The 16750-nt window shown below is 45.9% G+C and overlaps 1 protein-coding gene across 16 annotated transcripts in view; it reads left to right on the top strand.

The window, feature by feature from the left end:
* The window catches only part of Mapk8ip3 (mitogen-activated protein kinase 8 interacting protein 3), a 42499-nt gene that overhangs the window by 9206 nt on the left and 16543 nt on the right, over positions 1 to 16750 (top strand). For 4 of the 16 annotated variants that reach the window (XM_052758642.1, XM_052758637.1, XM_052758641.1 and 1 more), the window contains exons 2-7: positions 1537 to 1657; positions 4594 to 4664; positions 4907 to 4998; positions 9124 to 9147; positions 12159 to 12303; positions 15677 to 15923. In XM_052758642.1, the coding sequence (XP_052614602.1) occupies positions 1537 to 1657; positions 4594 to 4664; positions 4907 to 4998; positions 9124 to 9147; positions 12159 to 12303; positions 15677 to 15923 (700 nt within the window). The other 12 variants (XM_052758644.1, XM_052758638.1, XM_052758651.1 and 9 more) reach the window with 8 other exon arrangements.

Here is a 16750-nt window from a genome sequence, read left to right as displayed (position 1 = left end):
CCAGCACTCTGCATCCTGAGAGTCCTGAATGCTGACTTCCATTGTCACCTTTTATGTTTGACAGGGATATAAAGTTGACTTCTTCACTTCATATTTTATATGTAAAATGGGAAGAACAATCTCATTTCATGGAATTCTTTTTAAAAAAAAAAAGGCTGACTAGTTTATATGAATTCTTCAAATAGTAATTGTATCCAGTTGATTCACAATCACTTGTTTTCATTGTTGTATATCAGCATATTCACACAAAGGAACCCCCTGCATTTTGCTGGCTATGGGGTATTCTTCCTTCAGCTTACTTGTGCAGTGTCCTTAATCCTGTGTAGACTTCCTTCTGGCTGCAGTCTCTTCCCTCCCAGCTCCTTCCTCCCCTCTTCTGGGGTTTTACACTCTCACTGGCTATACAGGATGAGTCATCCTTCCTTCCTTCACTGGAGCTCAGTGCTCCAGCACAAAGACCTTGGACAGGCTGCAGCAGGAGAGACTGATCAGACTGATCAGATAGCTGTGGACGGAGCGTGGGTGGGTTATTATATGAAGCATGGCCCTAGCCAAAAACTGAGGCCTGAAGTTAAAGGTTAGCTTTATATTCGTGTCCTCTGAGACGCTTTTTATGCTTTTAAAGCCCACCAGGTATTTATGCTTCCTACAGATGGAATTTCTTGGTCACATTACAGTTTCTTGTTCAGTACTTAAACACACTTCCTTCTTCAACCCTTACTGCTGTAGGAATCACACCAGGTATCCATCACAATGGCGCTCAGCTGAGACAGTGTTCATACCCAGGGTCTGCACCGTGGGTGTGATTCCTCTTTGGGTCTGATTAGAGTGTCTTTCATTTGCAGAGTGGTTTCTTTTCACTTGGTTTGATGATGATCAATGATCAGAAACTCCACAGGCTGGGCTTTTTGAAAGTGATGCTTGTTTTTAGTTCAGTAATGATTGATTCTGAGCTAAGGGATGATTGAAATGCAGATTAATGGGGCTGGAGAGAAGGTTCAGGGGTTAAGAACATTGGCTACTCTTCCTGAGAACCCAGGTTCTATTCCCAAAACCCAAGTCAGCTCACAACTGTCTGTAACTCCAGTTCTGAGGGATCCAATGCTCTAGGATCCTACCTGCATGTGGGACACATAAGCTCACACAGCCACGTACACACACATATTCATAAAAATAAGAGGTAAATAATGAAATGGAGATGAGGAGAAAAATTGCCTTTCTTTCATTTAGAAGTTTTGGTGGTTGTTTTTTTTTTTTTTTGTTTTGTTTTGTTTTGTTGTTGTTGGGGTTTTGTTTGTTTGTTTTGGTTTGTTTGTTTTGGTTGTTTTTTTGAGACAGGGTTTCTCTGTGTAGCCCTGGCTATCCTGGAACTTGCTCTGTAGCCCAGGCTGGCCTCAAACTCACAGAGAGCCACCTGCCTCTGCCTCCCGAGTGCTGGGATTAAAGGCGTGCTCCACCACTGCCCGGCATGAACTTGTGCTTTTTCATGTGAAAGGCTGTTGTCACCTTCTGACCTTTTGTCTTTCCCATGCATAGAAATTCATTGAATTTGAAGATGCCTTGGAGCAAGAGAAGAAAGAACTCCAGATCCAGGTAGAACATTATGAGTTTCAGACACGTCAACTGGAGCTAAAGGCCAAAAACTATGCAGATCAGAGTAAGTGGCTAGCAGGAGCCTTGAGTTGGGACTGCATGTATATTTTAAAACTGACCTTGGGTAGAATTCACAAGTGTTGATTAAAGGGGGTGGGTGCCTAAGGTGGCCTTGTTTGCATTTCACCCTGATTCTCAACTGTTGCTTCTGTCTCCTTGCACACATGTATTTCCATAATCAGCCTCAAGTCCTTAGTGGAAATGGTCTTTGTGGCACAGCACACTTTTGCTTTACTGTGTAATCTCAACACTCATACCCTCAGTTCTCCTGTGGTTCTGGGGAACCAAGCACTATGGCCTTGAGCCCTGGCTGATCTTTGTAAAGCTAAAGATTACTGTACTGATAGAACCACTGTTTTAGTGACAGTTCCTAAGGGACCTGTAGGTTTGCTTTCTGTTTGCAAATAGTAGCCACTTGCCTGCTGCTCATCTCAAACCTTGATCCTCAGCACAATATTTTTTATAATTCAGTATTTCAATGATTAAAACACATTTGCCACTTTATTTGGTTACTTTGAGAAACAGCTACCTTCATTTCTCTGTGAAAATAAAATTGGATTGGGGGAGAGAAAAATACTGGCTTAATAGGTTGGGTTTGACCTATTCCAAGGCTGAGACTTCGAGGTTACTGTACTAGACTAACACCCTGCTAGGGATCAGAGTCTGAGTGTGAGCAGTGAGCAAGCTGCTTCTGTACATGCTAGTATTTGCAAACAGTAAGTAAGCCTAAAGGCCTGTTTTGGTCATGTACAATAAACCTCATATTTATACAGGTGCTGTGACTTTCCTTTTGATTGGAGTGTTTCACAGTGAAAACTTACTGGCTCTTTTCTTAGAAAGGAAAAAATGCCAACTGAGATTAGTAGGTAGTGATTCTCCAGGCCCACATGAGGCCTGAGGGCCAAATGGAAGTTGTCAACCAGACAGTAGCTGCACAGACATCCAAGCAAGGGCCCACAGGAAGGTCTTGGGGTCTAATACCGGTTCCTTCCAGAAACACGTATAGACAGACAGAGACAGAGACAGACTGAGTTTGAACACAGCCTGACATGGGTAGACCTTTTGCTTCTTGGGCAGCCACTTAAGTGTATGCTGTTTTAGTTAGTGTAATAACTTGCCAGTGTCTGTAAGTCATGTATATCAGTCACATGTGTTCTGTGCTAGTGTAAAAGTCATGTGTAGGTTGGGTACTGGTATCTATAAGTTACATGTGCAATGCTAGGTACTAGACTATTCTAAGTTATGGGCTTTGGATATTGGTGTCTATGTTGGATGCTGGTGTCCCTAGGTCATATGTGTTGGGTTCTGATGTCCCTGGACCCCATATGCATTGAGCTTCATGTGTGGTGTGTACTGGTGTCCCTGGGTGCTAGTGTCTATGGGTCTAGTGTGTGTTGGGTCCTAGATCCTATTTGTTGTTGGGTGCTGGTGTCCATGATTTGGACTCCTTCAAGAAAAAATGGAGCTGACTTTGCCTTGAGCTGATACCTATGCTGAACTTCAGAAAGAGGTCCCCACACTGCTATTGATTTACAGATGCAGGATGAGCAGCAGTAACCTCCACAGATACCGCCTGGCAGCTCATTCCCAGGTCACAGAACGCAGCATAGTCTGAAATGAGATGTGGAGCCATGTAATTTGTTAAGTCAATTTAGAAAAGACATCAAGTCGGGCGGTGGTGGCGCACGCCTTTAATCCCAGCACTCGGGAGGCAGAGGCAGGCGGATCACTGTGAGTTCCAGGCCAGCCTGGTCTACAAAGCGAGTTCCAGGAAAGGCGCAAAGCCACACAGAGGAACCCTGTCCCGAAAAACCCAAAAAAAAGAAAAGACATCAGGAGGCCAGGAGAAAGTGATGATGGAAGCCGGTGAGGGACCATACCACCCAAGGTCCAGGACACACAAGTTTCACATGTCCTGCCTTGTTTTATCCATCTTCATCACTTAGTGGGCTACAGAGACAGAAGTACAGAGCAAGGCACACAGGGATAGTGGCATGTTGACTACACCAGGAAGACCCAGGGACAGGTTTCCTGGCCAGTATTGCCAGTTATCTTATTAGTCAGTTGTATTTTTTAGACAGGTACATGCCATGGAAGAGGGGACCGTTCAGGTTGTCACCAGTTTTTGTTAGCAACTTAGAAAACAAGTTCATGGGCTGGAGAGATGGCTCAGAGGTTAAGAGCACTGGCTGTTCTTCCAGAGGTCCTGAGTTTAATTCTCAGCAACCACATGGTGGCTTACAACCATCTACAATGAGATATGGTGCCCTCTTCTGTCCTGTAGGCTGAACATTCACTGTATATATGATAAATAAAATCTTGTAAAAAAATAAAGAGCTCTAATATCTTCTTAAAAAAAAAGAAAACAAGTTCAGCATTGATGTGTGTAAGGAATGCTGCTGTTCATTTCATCATACACTTCTGAGTTCTGTCAGTCTTTAACATGATTCAGATTATTCACTTGAGTTTTGTCTCTTTTCATGAGCTTCTCACTTCTTTTGTTTTAAAAAAGACTTATTTATGTATTCATTTGTTTTAGGGGTATTGGGGATGGAACCCAGGGCTTTGTTCATCATACTAGGCAAGTAGTCTACTACTGAGTTCTCACTTCCATCTACTCTTGGCACATGCTGTGAGTTTTGCCTGTGTTTTGGAAACTTCTGACTATCCTAAGCAGATGCTTTTTGTAAGTTCTACCCATCCTGGTTTCCTTTACAGTAGGATTGAGTGTTCTCACATGTGCAGCACATACTACATGCCACTTATCTTGACCAGCCAATCATATTCTACATCTAGGACTCTTACCAAGAGCAAAGCACCCTTTCTGAGCACAAAGTGCTGCCCTGCTGTACCATGTGCCAGGGTTTGGTTACAGTCCAGAGGACATGTACTAAGCTCTATAGAGTGGACTGCAGCTGACACAGTGGTTGTATTTTCCAGTTTCCCGATTGGAGGAACGGGAATCAGAGATGAAGAAGGAGTACAATGCCCTACACCAGCGGCACACAGAGGTAGGTGCTAGTGGACACCCTTCAGGGATGAGAGTAGGTATTAACTGCTAAAGCTGCACTTAGCATTGGCTACTGATCTTTTGTCACTTCTTCTAAAGCCTTTGTTGTTCGGTAGAAAGCTGTCTACTCATGTTCCTTAGATTCTTGTTCCCTAAATGAGTTGTTTTATTCAAGCACAGCACTTCTGAACTATAGCATTGGGAGTTCAGTGGGTGACACTAACAGGGATCCCCTCTTGACAGATGATCCAGACCTACGTGGAACACATTGAAAGATCCAAGATGCAGCAAGTTGGGAGTAGCGGCCAGACAGAAAGCAGCCTGCCAGGGCGGAGGTAGGTGGGCTGAGTGGGCAGGGCCTAGTGGGCAGGAATGTGCATAAAGGTGGACATGGCTTCCACTGTAACTGCAGGCTTTGCCTTCTGCTGAGTCCCAGGTCTGTGCCTGAAGCTCAGGAAGATTGTATACAGTCTGTCCTTGCTCTTTATGGAATCTGATTTTGCAAATTTTCCTACTTATTAAAATATATTTGAAAACTTGCCAATCAGTGCTCACATTGCTTTCATAGCTATTTGCATACTATGGGGTGTGGGGTTTGAGCCAAAGGATGGGCTCTTGACCAAGATTTAACTCAGTGGTGCTCTAATCTCCCATCTGAACCCCTATATAGATGCTAGTGGGAGGGACTGGGAGGATCTGTACAGCTTCCTTTCAGAAGTACAGAGAGGCCTTGACCTGATAATGTGGCTTTGAAGCAATGAGGGCTTTTAAACAGTCACCCAACACTTTTTACCTTATTTTCTTATTTATCCTAAATGTATATGTATCATCTGGTAGAGTCAATCCAGATGAGTTGTGGGATCTAAAACTTAAGATCTACATAAAATATGTACATATTCCCCTTGGGGCAGTAGCTTAGTGTTCTTCATCTGTGCTCTGAAACAGGCATGTCTAGCCTGGCCCATAGACCACATGGGTCCTAATATAGCTGTGATTGCAGCCCAACACATTTGTAGATGACAACATCATATAGTAATGTCAAAAAGATTGATACCACTGCTGTAGAATGTACTATTATTAATCAACTTTTTTAGGAGAAGAATGATGGGCCACTTTGCTCAGCCCCTGTCCCTGCACCTCATGTAGAGTAGGATGGTGTCCACAGACCTCCTTCCCCCAGGTCCCTGTTAGGCCCAAGTTCAGGATTTGGTGCTAAGCATGGATTCTTTACACTTTCTGTGTCTGAGTCAGGAGATCTAGGGAGCAAGTATCAGATTTCTCATCCAGGGCATCCCCAATTTGAGAGTTGAGTGATTAGAGATGACATTAGTCAAGTGTGGGAGGGGCAGGAGCCAGAACTACACATTGAACCAGGCATCACCCTATTGCTCTGTTGTCCCAAGTTCCTGCAGCTGAACCTTTTGAAGCCAAGTCCAGACCAGAGAAAGCCTCTAGTCACTTCACAATAAGGCTGCATTTTCCTCTTGCTTGCCTGTATGTATTATATCTACAAATGAGAAGGTTCAAGGTATAGAGCTCTGGGCTTCATCAACCACTTTCTGAGTGACTGGCAAAGCTGTCCTCTTCAGCATGCCAGAATCTTTGACGTGAAAATAATGCACTAAATCAGATCTTGTAGACCTGAAGAAGGTAGGGAGGGGCTGGGTGTGTGTTCTCTGACATGGTGCTGCTACTTCTAGCAGGAAGTAGAGTCTGCAATATTTACAGTCAGTTCTGGTCTATAGACAGGGTACAAGCAGTTTGAATAGACCCCACACACTAAGAATTAGTGAGACAGGTTGGGGATTTAGCTCAGTGGTAGAGTGCTTGCCTAGCAAACGCAAGGCCCTGGGTTCGGTCCTCAGCTCCGGGGGAAAAAAACAAACAAACAAACAAAAAACCATGGGGATTGTGATAGGAATTGTATTGGGCTGGAGAGATGGCTCAGAGGTTAAGAGCACCGACTGCTCTTCCAGAGGTCCTGAGTTCAATTCCCACCACCCACATGGTGGCTCACAACCATCTGTAATGAGATTTTGCACCCTCTTCTGTATACGTAATAAATAAATCTTTAAAAAAAAAAAAAAAAGAATTAGTGAGACAGTATGGATGAAATTTTGGTGATATATAACCCTGGCAGTTTGTTATTGCTGAATGAAAAGTAGAAGTATTAAACTTCATACTGTCAGTTGCTGGCCCAGGAAAACTCCTTCCTTGCAAACTATGACACTTTCACATTGTGCCCTCAGAAAATTTCCAATTTACCAGGATGACCTTATAATCAGTAATCTTTAAGGGAACAGATATGGTATCTGAGTTTGGCAGAGGGGTTGGGAGGTTTGGCATGTTTGTTTCTGGCTGTAGCATTCCAGAACCTTCTTGCCAGCATGTCCTTCAAGAGAACACCTTGGAGCCAGGCATGATTGCTCAAGTCTGTATTCTGATCACTTCGGAGTTGAGGCAGGAGGAAATCCCGTGTTAAAGGCCAGCTAAGATTACATACTAAGTTCCTGGGTAGCTTGGGCCATAGAGTAAAACACTATCTTAAAAAACAAAAAGAGAATTGCTTGGCAGCTTTATGATTGAAAATGTGGGGGAATCATGCCCAATGTATCACAGGAAGCTGGGCAACATGACTTAGACCCAGGATTGCAGACTGCATGTACCCAGCATCTTATGTCACAGGTGGGTACTCCAGGTCCTGTGGCTCTGTAGAAATAGATCCTGTGAGCTCAGCCAAAACCAAAGTTGGGCTGTGTTGAAAGCCATGTAGGCGGCAAAGCTGACCTCTAAGGACTGTGATCATCACCATGGGCCAGGTCAGGTTACCTGGTTTTCCTTTGGAAAAGAGCCACCACAGCTTCAGGCAGGTTGGGCTTTGCTATGTGTATCTACTTGGTAAAGGAACTTGCTACCAAGGTATTCTGTGGACCCATAGCTTTGAGTAGTCTATATTAGCTGGGTATCCAGAGCCTTTCCTTCTACCCCTGACTTCTCCCTCATAATCAGATTTTGTCTCCATCTCTGGCAACCAGGCTGTGGGAAGCATGTTTCCTACCTGAGAGGAGTTTAGCGCCCTTGGGCTGGTGCTGCTTCCTGTCCTTTTTTTCCCTAAAAGAACTAGCATGCCCTTGACATGCTTTATGAGAAGGGGATCTGTGAATCTCTTCTGTCTGTGGCCATCTTGTGTTCTCTGGGGAGCACAGGACCTTTGGTGCCAAGAATAAGACTAACAGGCATAATGGGTGGCTGCCTAGGAGAAGGCTTTGCTCATGCCTTCTAGAAACCCAAGAAGCCTTCATGGCTTTTTCTGTTGTTTGACAAATGGGATTCTCCAACCAGACCAGGAAGAGTATGGGCTATCTTGCTCACTGAGGTCAAACCCTTAGGTGCTTGGTCTGATCTGCCCATTGAGCTCCCCAAGGCCAAGGTATAAGCAACCCTGTTGCCTTTGTCTCCTGAACCCATTGCTAGCCTTCCATTCTAGTCTCCACAGCATAGGAGAATGGTGCTTGTTACCAGGTTTGTGGAGACGGGTGGGTGGGTGGGTGGGTGGGGTCCGCTAATGTTTACCTCTGGGCTCTTCGCACCATCCTGGCCATTAAAGTGCCACTAAAAGTTCCTCAACCCATAGACTCCATTCTACTTGTCATTAGCAAGTAGTTAAACTAATCTGTCTCCCATGATCTAAACCTCAGTCAGGAACAAGGTAGCACAGAGCCCTAGGCATGGACAGCAACTATCTTGACCTAGAGTAGTGGGCTAGTTGAGGTAGAGAAAGAACCCTTCCTCCATCCCAATTGTGTGCACTATCACAGCAGAGAACTATACTTCAGCATTGCCAAAGCTCTGTCCTTGGGCTAAGGTGGAAGGATGCTTTGTGTCCTTTGGGTCAGATATTTAACTCTCTCCCCTCTGAGCTCAGACTCTTCCAGTTGCCCACAGGGACTTTATAAAGCCTCCTGAGTTTGAGTTGCTGGCCACTTGTGATGCATGTGGCCTTTTCCTGCACTCCTGGCATGGTTTTCAGAGTCTGTATGTGTGGAATGAACTCAGTGGACTCTCAAACACTTGCTGTTTTTGAGCCATTGCTGCAGATGTGGGTGGGAGCCTATGTGTTTTTCTCATCCTATGTGCACATGTGTGCTAGATATTTGTGATAAGCCCTGTGCTCATCCACCTGCTGCTACCTGTTCAGTAGGTCACATCCTAGGGTCTTTTGTCAAAACCACAAAGATCCGTACCCCATGTGTCTGTTCCTGTAGATACTGTGTATAGCTGTTTGTGTAGAGGGGAACACCTGGGTCCAGACATCTCACCATCATCATGCATGTGATTTCCCTGTGAACACATGCATAGATATTGCCAGTTTGACCTTTATTCTCTAATGTGGTCTTCTTGTCCTGCCCTCTGTGCTGTTGCTGCTGTGTGCTGGCCATTCTGTCTGTTGCTGCTTGCAGTCCTCGCCAGTCGTGGAGGAAAAGGTAAAAGCCTGCTGGTCTTTGTCCACTGCAGTACTAGGGTCACTATGAGGTTGGGGTTGTCTGGAGGAAGAATTAGGACTGTGATTGCTTTGATTGAAATCACAAGGTTTTTTGATGAACTTCTTCAGCTGTGTATATTCACAAGATTGAGGAAGTACAGACTTGATGGATACCTCAGCATAGCCACACAGTAGTTGGCAGAGCAGGATTTCCCTGAGTTTCTGAGGTTCCAGGTTCTACCCCACACTCAAGAAATGTCTGCCCTTATCACAGATTAAATCATGCCATTGACTCCAGCCTCTGAGAACAGTATGTGGCTGAAGTTTCAACTTGCCCTGACTTGGGAGATGGTAGGCCAGTAGAAACATCTCAAGCAGTGGATTTAATCATCTGCAGTGTATGTGTTATTCCATCCTTTAAGACAAGAGCCACCTCCCCTGTTCTCATCCTGGAACTAGGAACACATTATGTTCTCACCCAGGATCATGAGTAAGAGTACTTAATGGGGTCAGAGCGAGGCCCAAGAGTATTCTCCATGGGGTGCACAATATGGTTAGGGAGGTTGGGAGACTACTGGAACAGGCAGGGCTAATGAGCTCCTGCTCTGGTTCCTGGCTGTTCTGGCTTTCTCAGTGGCCTAGAGGCTTGGCACTTGTGGGATGTTGTCACACACTTGTGGGCTGAGCTAGGGAGGTTCAAGTAGATAAACTCTCCAACTCACTTGGGGCTCAGCATCTGAATTCTTTCTGCTTAATGCTAATAAGCCCAGCATGCCCTATGTGAAGGAATCATGCAAGCCAAACATTGGAGAGTGCCTTCCGAGGCCTTAGCCCTGAGCATTCCTCCACTACCCCGACTCATAGTCCCCACATGCAGCACCCAGCCTCTTTGGTTCTATCCTTTCCATGACAAGCCAGAAAGACAGCAAAGTCAAGTTCCAGCAAGTGCTAGGGGTCTCCTTACTGCAGAAGACAGTGTTGTTTGGGGCAGGACAGACTTAACTCCCCAGTCTCTACCAAGAGACCCCTGCCCCGACTCAACACTCTCAAGCTCAACAGCCAGCCACTGGCAGTTCGTGAGTGTGCTACTGCCCTCAGCCCTCCTCTTCATCCCTGGCATTCTTCATGCAGTAAGGAGAAGACACACATTTTCTGCCTTCAGAGTATGTGTTGCTAGCTTCTGGACATGGCTCCTTGAGACCCCAAAGGAAGATACCTCTCCTCTCATGTCTCTAGGTACTGAACACTCAGTGTCAGAAGCTATGGCATAAGCAGACTAATGCTTGACCTGAATAGCTTTGAACGGTTTAGACAGACAGCCCTGGGAGTGTGGTGTTGCCTAGACCTGTGTGTGGCCAAACCTGCTTAATTGGCAGTCTCTGACAGGATGGCTTTGGACTCTCTCCCCACTATTGTTTACTATTTACGGCTCATGGAGAATTTGGGGATGAGCATCAAGCTTTGCTCTTTACCTTTAGTTTACCAGATTTTCTGGATCTGGACCTGCCTTCTGTGAGCTATGATGGCTGGGTAGATCTGCACATAGAAACCATGTCCTGTTAAGGCACTTTACAATGAGAAGCCCTGTGAAGGGACTACGAGGAGATATTTCAATGGGGGCCCCGATCCCCAAAGCTTGCTGGCCAGCTACGCTAGCCAGTGACAAGGTAGGAGGGCTGGAGAGATGGCTCAGCAGTTAAGAGCACTGACTTTTCTTCCAGAAGACCTGGGTTCCAGAAGCACCCACGTGGCAGCAATTCCCAGGATCCACATGGCAGCTCACAACTGCAATTCCAGGATCCAACACCCTCACACAGACATACATAACAGGCAAAAAAAATAAAATAAAAATAAATTAAAAAAAAATTTTAAAGGTGGAGACCCTATACACAAAAGCCCTATGAAGTCCCAGAGAACTGGTTGATGAAGGGAGAATAACGGTCTTGGGGCTGCAGAGATAGCTCAGCAGTTAATAGCACTCTAACTGCTCAGAAGGATCTGAGTTCAGTTCCCAGCACATGCATCAGGCAGCTCATAACAGCCTATACCTTTAGGTATAGGTAGTCTGACACTCCCTTCAGGACTCAGCTGACACCTGGACTCACATGCACATACCCACACACTACACAAATATATACAGAATTTTAAAATAATAAATATTGGAAAAGCTCTTGTTGGTATTGCTTTAGGATTGTTAGCTCTGATACTGTTTCTATTTAAAATTTAAATAGGGGATCTGGAGAAATGGCTGATGGGTTAAGAGCGCTGACTGATCTTCTAGAGGATGTGGGTTTGATTCCCAGCATCCACATGGTAGCTCACAACCATCTATAAATCTAGTTCCACGAAATCCAGTGCCGCCTTCCGGCATCCATTGCACTTGGTATGCATGTCTGCAGATGTCCATGCAGGCAAAAACAACCATACACATAATTTTTGGTTTTTTGAGACAGGTTTCTCTGGGTAGCTTTGGAGCCTGTCCTGGAACTTTCTGTGTAGACCAGGCTGGCCTCGAACTTACAGAGATCTGCCTGCCTCTGCCTCCCAAGCGCTGGGATTAAAGGTGAGCGCCACCACTGCCCATCAAAATAATTTAAAAAAAAATTAAATTAAACTAAATAAAAAAATGTTAGAGTATAGCCAGGTGGTGGTGGTGTACACCTTTAATCCCAGCACTGGAGAGGCAGAGGCAGGCAGATCTTTGTGAATTCGAGGTCAGCCTGGTCTACACATTGAGTTCCAGGACAGGTTCCAATGCCACATAGAGAAGAAACCCTGTCTTGAAAAACAAAAAAAAAAAAGTTAGAGTGTGATGGAAGGGAAAAATACATGAGTCCTAATTAACGAACAGTTTTCAAATGTATGGAAATGATACTTAGTGCCTGAGTTTTGGGATGCCACTTAAAGCATTGCCATCCATCAGACAGTATCTCTGTGCCAAGAAATGGACTTTGGTTCTCTCACAGCGCCATCTAACCATCCACTCCTGTACTTATCTCCCTCCTACTGCAGCAGGAAGGAGCGTCCCACCTCTCTGAATGTCTTCCCCCTGGCTGACGGCATGGTACGTGCACAGATGGGGGGCAAGCTCGTGCCTGCGGGGGACCACTGGCACCTGAGTGACCTCGGCCAGCTGCAGTCCAGCTCCAGCTACCAGGTTTTGTAGCCGTGGGTGTAGTGAGGGTCCCCAAACTACTGGTATCCTATGTCCATTCAGGGGACTTCAGTTTTGCTATTTTCCCTGATTAGTCCATCATCCCCTGACATAAGACGAGGACAGAAAAAGAGCTGGAGTGTCAGGAGGCATGAGCTTCCTGCTCTATCTGACCTCACACTATCACCTGTGAGTCCAGGCTAGTCCCCTTAGTTTCTCAGGCCATTCTGCATCCAAGGAACCCATGTCTGTTAAGGTTGAACTTAACTACAACAGAACGTACCCCCAAATACATGCCTTTCTCTGACTAGATGTCTAGCCAGGATGCATGGCACTCCAGAGACTTTACAGGCAGTCAGTATCTTAGAGTGGGAAGCTTCTGCTCGGAGGAGGCATAAATATGAGATAGCTTTTGGCCTGGGCTGTTTTCTACTTGTCTCTGGTCATAGTTCCTCAGCCACAAGTTGAGAAGGCAGATACTATCACCTGCAGGTATGTACCCCAAACACGGAGCCCAGAAAAGGCCAGGTTGTTTATCAGGGCCCCAGGTCGTTTTCTGTGCAAGGGGTCTGTGTGCTTAGACTACCTGGAAGGTAGCTACAACATTGCCAGGTAAGGGAGACTGCCTTCCTGGGGTGGAGGAGGTGGCCCTGGGTCTGGTGTAAAGATCCCCACAGAGGGAACTGGGCGACATATACTCTTGGGCCTCTGAACTTAGTGGATGTGGAGTCCAGAACTTCTGAAATTTCCTGCTGTTGTTCTTGGCTGACTATTCTTCTGCCTGTGTCCAGCTTGCCTGCAAGGGCTGTTGTGTGCTGCTGGCTGTCAGAAGTGACCCACTGCTTCTACTCTTGTTTTAGGCAATGAGTAGATCTTCGAGACAGAGGTGCTGGTGCCATGTCTCACTGTCCTGTCAGTGTGTGTGCCCTGAGAAGAAGACAGCAAGACCCATAAGAACTCTGCTATCTCATGGCCTTGCCATTATGCCAGCTTTTCATGCTCAGTCACTTGCTCACTCACTCTCCCTGTGGGAAGGCTTCCCCTTAAGCATTTGCTGAAGCTACAAGAAGGCCATGGAAGCTTATGCCTGACCCATCCTGGCTCCAGGCACCCACTCAGAGCCATGCTTTACCAGCTTTTCTTCTTACCTTGTCTTTTCTGTCTGTACTATTTTGTTTTTCTCTCTTAAACCATAATGTTTTATGTTTTAGTTTGTTGTATGTTTTATTTGACTTTTCTTATTAATAATTACATTAAGTTCTTTTTATTTCATGCTCCAGATTTTAAGGTTTTTCTAATTTCTTAATTTTTGTTTGTTTTTTGTTTTGTTTTTTGTTTTTATATACTGTAGTGTTTTAACCAAACAGTTGTGGCTACTCATGGTGAGGAATGACCGCTAAGAGTGTGGGTTCTTTGCAATACATTTGGAGGTCACTGCTCCCCGTTGATGTTTAGGAGGTTGAGAGGTTTGCCCTAGGTAAGTGGTGGCCAGGGGGGTGTATCCCCTGGGTAAGTGTGGCCCTGTAGGATAACAGAGTGGGGGCACTGGGGAGGCATAGCCCAAGGGCAAAATGCCCCCATTTTTACAATAGGCAGAAATGGACATTGAGGAAGGAGGTCTGGAAATGAGTGGGACTCATACCCTAGCTTCTTCCTGGCCTGCTTGGAGTTGGTTTTTTGCCCTTTGTTTGGTGGCAGCAGCAGAGGTCTACATCTGGAAGGCACCTGGATGACTCTGAAGAGGGGCAGGCACAAATCTTTTGAGAGCTACATCTCAAAGGCTCCATGTGAACCATGCTCACCTTTTTTGGCACTCACAAAAAGAAGAAAAATGTTTCTCCCTTGTCGTATTGGGCAAAAGCTGGATCCAGATACAGATCTAGAATTTTGTTACAAAGCCATTTCCAAGGTGACTAGACTACATGCTGGTGTTAGGGTCCTCGCCTCAGCATTGCTTGCTGGGACTGAATTGTGTTTGGCTGTGGTCCATCCTGGCCCTTGTAGGATACAGAGCAGCATCCTTGGCCTTCACCAACTTGATGCTGGGAGCGCCAGTGAACTCTGACAAGAGAGCAGTCCTTTGCCAAGCATCCCTATACAATTGCTTATATAGAAATAAAGCAGCTTGGTAGATAAAGCCAGAACCTTGTCCTTTGAAGACATGACTGCATCCAGTACTGAGAGACTCATGCTAGGCCCTGGCAGTGACCTAGTGAGTTGAGCAAAGTCACCCACAGAACCAGCTCTGACCTATGAGACCCAGGTGTACACTGGTTAGTTCATACCTCTGCATTTACCCAGCTCTGTACGGAGCCATATATATACTTCCTTTCCTCACTACACACTGGTGAACATCTCCCCAACAGAACACTCTTCTGAAGACATGCCCTCTCTCTGGAAGACAAGACTCTAGAACCCAGTACAGTGCATACCTGAGATGTTTAGTCATCATCCTTGGCCTTCCTAACAGAGAAACAAAGAGATCTGAAGGCCAGCTGCTTTCTGGAATGACCAGGGCACCTACTCAGCCCTATGTCATATACATTCATCGATATTAGTTAATAGAGGAATGTTTGGGGACAATTTTTATTGAAATTGTGTAATATTTTCATCAGGAGCATAAGAAAAAAATGTTTGTTTTTTGTTTCAGTTGAAGTGCCTTTGCACTTGAGTTAAGTGTCTTTTTTTCCCTCACAAGATTTGTAAGGTTAGCAGCTGGCTTCTGTTAGAGCCTAAATTTCCTCTAGAACAGCATTGCTGTTCAAGGCTAAACTTGGGTTCAACTGATGTGTGAGAGAAGCACTCATGATCTACTAGTGGAAGTCCCAGCCAGAGTCAGAGAAACAGTGTGGCCCTCTCTACCACTGTCCTCAGCCAGGGCTGAACATTCCTGTCCTAGAAGTAGTAATAGGCAGTAGTAGTGAAGTAGCTTAGTGGACAGCACAACCTGGCCACCCAGTGCCAGGTAGCAACTTTCTTATCCCTAGGTAGATCCTTTTGCCCTATGCTAGTTAGCCATTGGTTTCTGACGAGCGCACAACTGCAAAGGTCACCCACTCTGTCTTCCACCGTGTCCTCTGTGTAGCATCACATCATCACTTATGATTGTGCTGGGCTGTCCTATGGCAGATGTCAGCTGAAAGTTCTATCCTGTGAGGTTGTGACTGCTTCTGGAAAATCGAGGCAGCTGTGGGTGAGCATCATTGTTTAGGAGTAACTAGGTCAAAAGGAGACCCCTGCCTCTGCAGGTGGCCACATTGTTGTTTGGTTGTAGCCATGTAACAGAGAAGCAGAGCCATGGGGTCTCAGCAGCCACCCTATCCACAGCACCATGGCCTACTGTGATGTTCTTCCTCCTTCCTCTGTTTGGCTCTAGTGTCCAAATGATGAGATGTCTGAGTCAGGCCAGTCCTCAGCAGCTGCAACACCCAGTACCACAGGTACCAAATCCAATACACCCACATCCTCCGTGCCCTCAGCAGCAGTCACACCACTCAATGAGAGCCTACAGCCCCTGGGGGACTATGGCAGTGTCACAAAGAACAACAAGCGGGCCCGAGAGAAGCGCAACAGCCGTAACATGGAGGTCCAGGTGACCCAGGAGATGCGGAATGTCAGCATCGGTATGTAGTCCAGTGCACTGCCTGTTGAGTGCGCCACCAGACATCCCATCCCTGGGGGAAGGTCACATACCTGCTGCTCACTACCTTCTTTGCTGCCCACACCTGGGAGGTGTTTCTTCCTCTTTGGGTTTTAGCTTGAAGAAATATAATAGCTAAGGCCTCTATAGCAAGTACCACAGGTAGACAGTTGAAATATTTGTCCTAGAAGTTAGAAGTAGGATGACCAGGAAGACACAGGCAGGCCTAGTCTCTCCAGAGGTCCTTCTTCCTGGGCTTACAAAGGGCCACCTCCCTGTGTCCTCATGAGGTCTGTGCTTTGATCTCGTAGGGACCCCAATTGAGTGAGGTGAGCCATATGACCTCCTTTTACTTTGATCACTTCTTTTAAGACCAGACTTCAGGCTGAGCATGGTGGTCCACACCTGTAATCCCAGCTCTTGGGAGGTGGAGGTAGGAGGATCAGGAGTTCAAAACCAGCCTAGGGTACGTGAGACTCTTTCTCAAAAATAAAATTAAATAAATAAATATTAAAAGACCCAGTTTCTACTAGATGGTGGTGGTACACTCATTTGATCCCAACACTCAGGAGAGGCAGGTGAATCTCTTCAAGGATGGCCAGGGCTACACAGAGAAACCCTGTCTGGAAAAACAAAACAAAAAAAGACCCAGTTTCTAAATGCTGTCACACAGGGCAGGGTGTGGGGTCTACCCTCAGCAGTGCATGTCTCTTTGTTATGGGCTGCCTTCCGTAGACTCCCATAGTACTGGAATCTTCATCTACCTGGCCAGTATGAGGAGAACCCTTTTTTGACTGTCATGTCTAGTGG

The sequence above is a fragment of the Peromyscus californicus genome, unplaced genomic scaffold, assembly GCF_007827085.1.
Source record: "Peromyscus californicus insignis strain IS unplaced genomic scaffold, ASM782708v3 Scaffold_3__1_contigs__length_106647218, whole genome shotgun sequence".
Classification (NCBI taxonomy): Eukaryota; Metazoa; Chordata; class Mammalia; order Rodentia; family Cricetidae; genus Peromyscus; species Peromyscus californicus.
The sequence above is the reverse complement of the archived record's forward strand: the minus strand, read 5'-3'. Positions and strand labels throughout refer to the sequence as shown.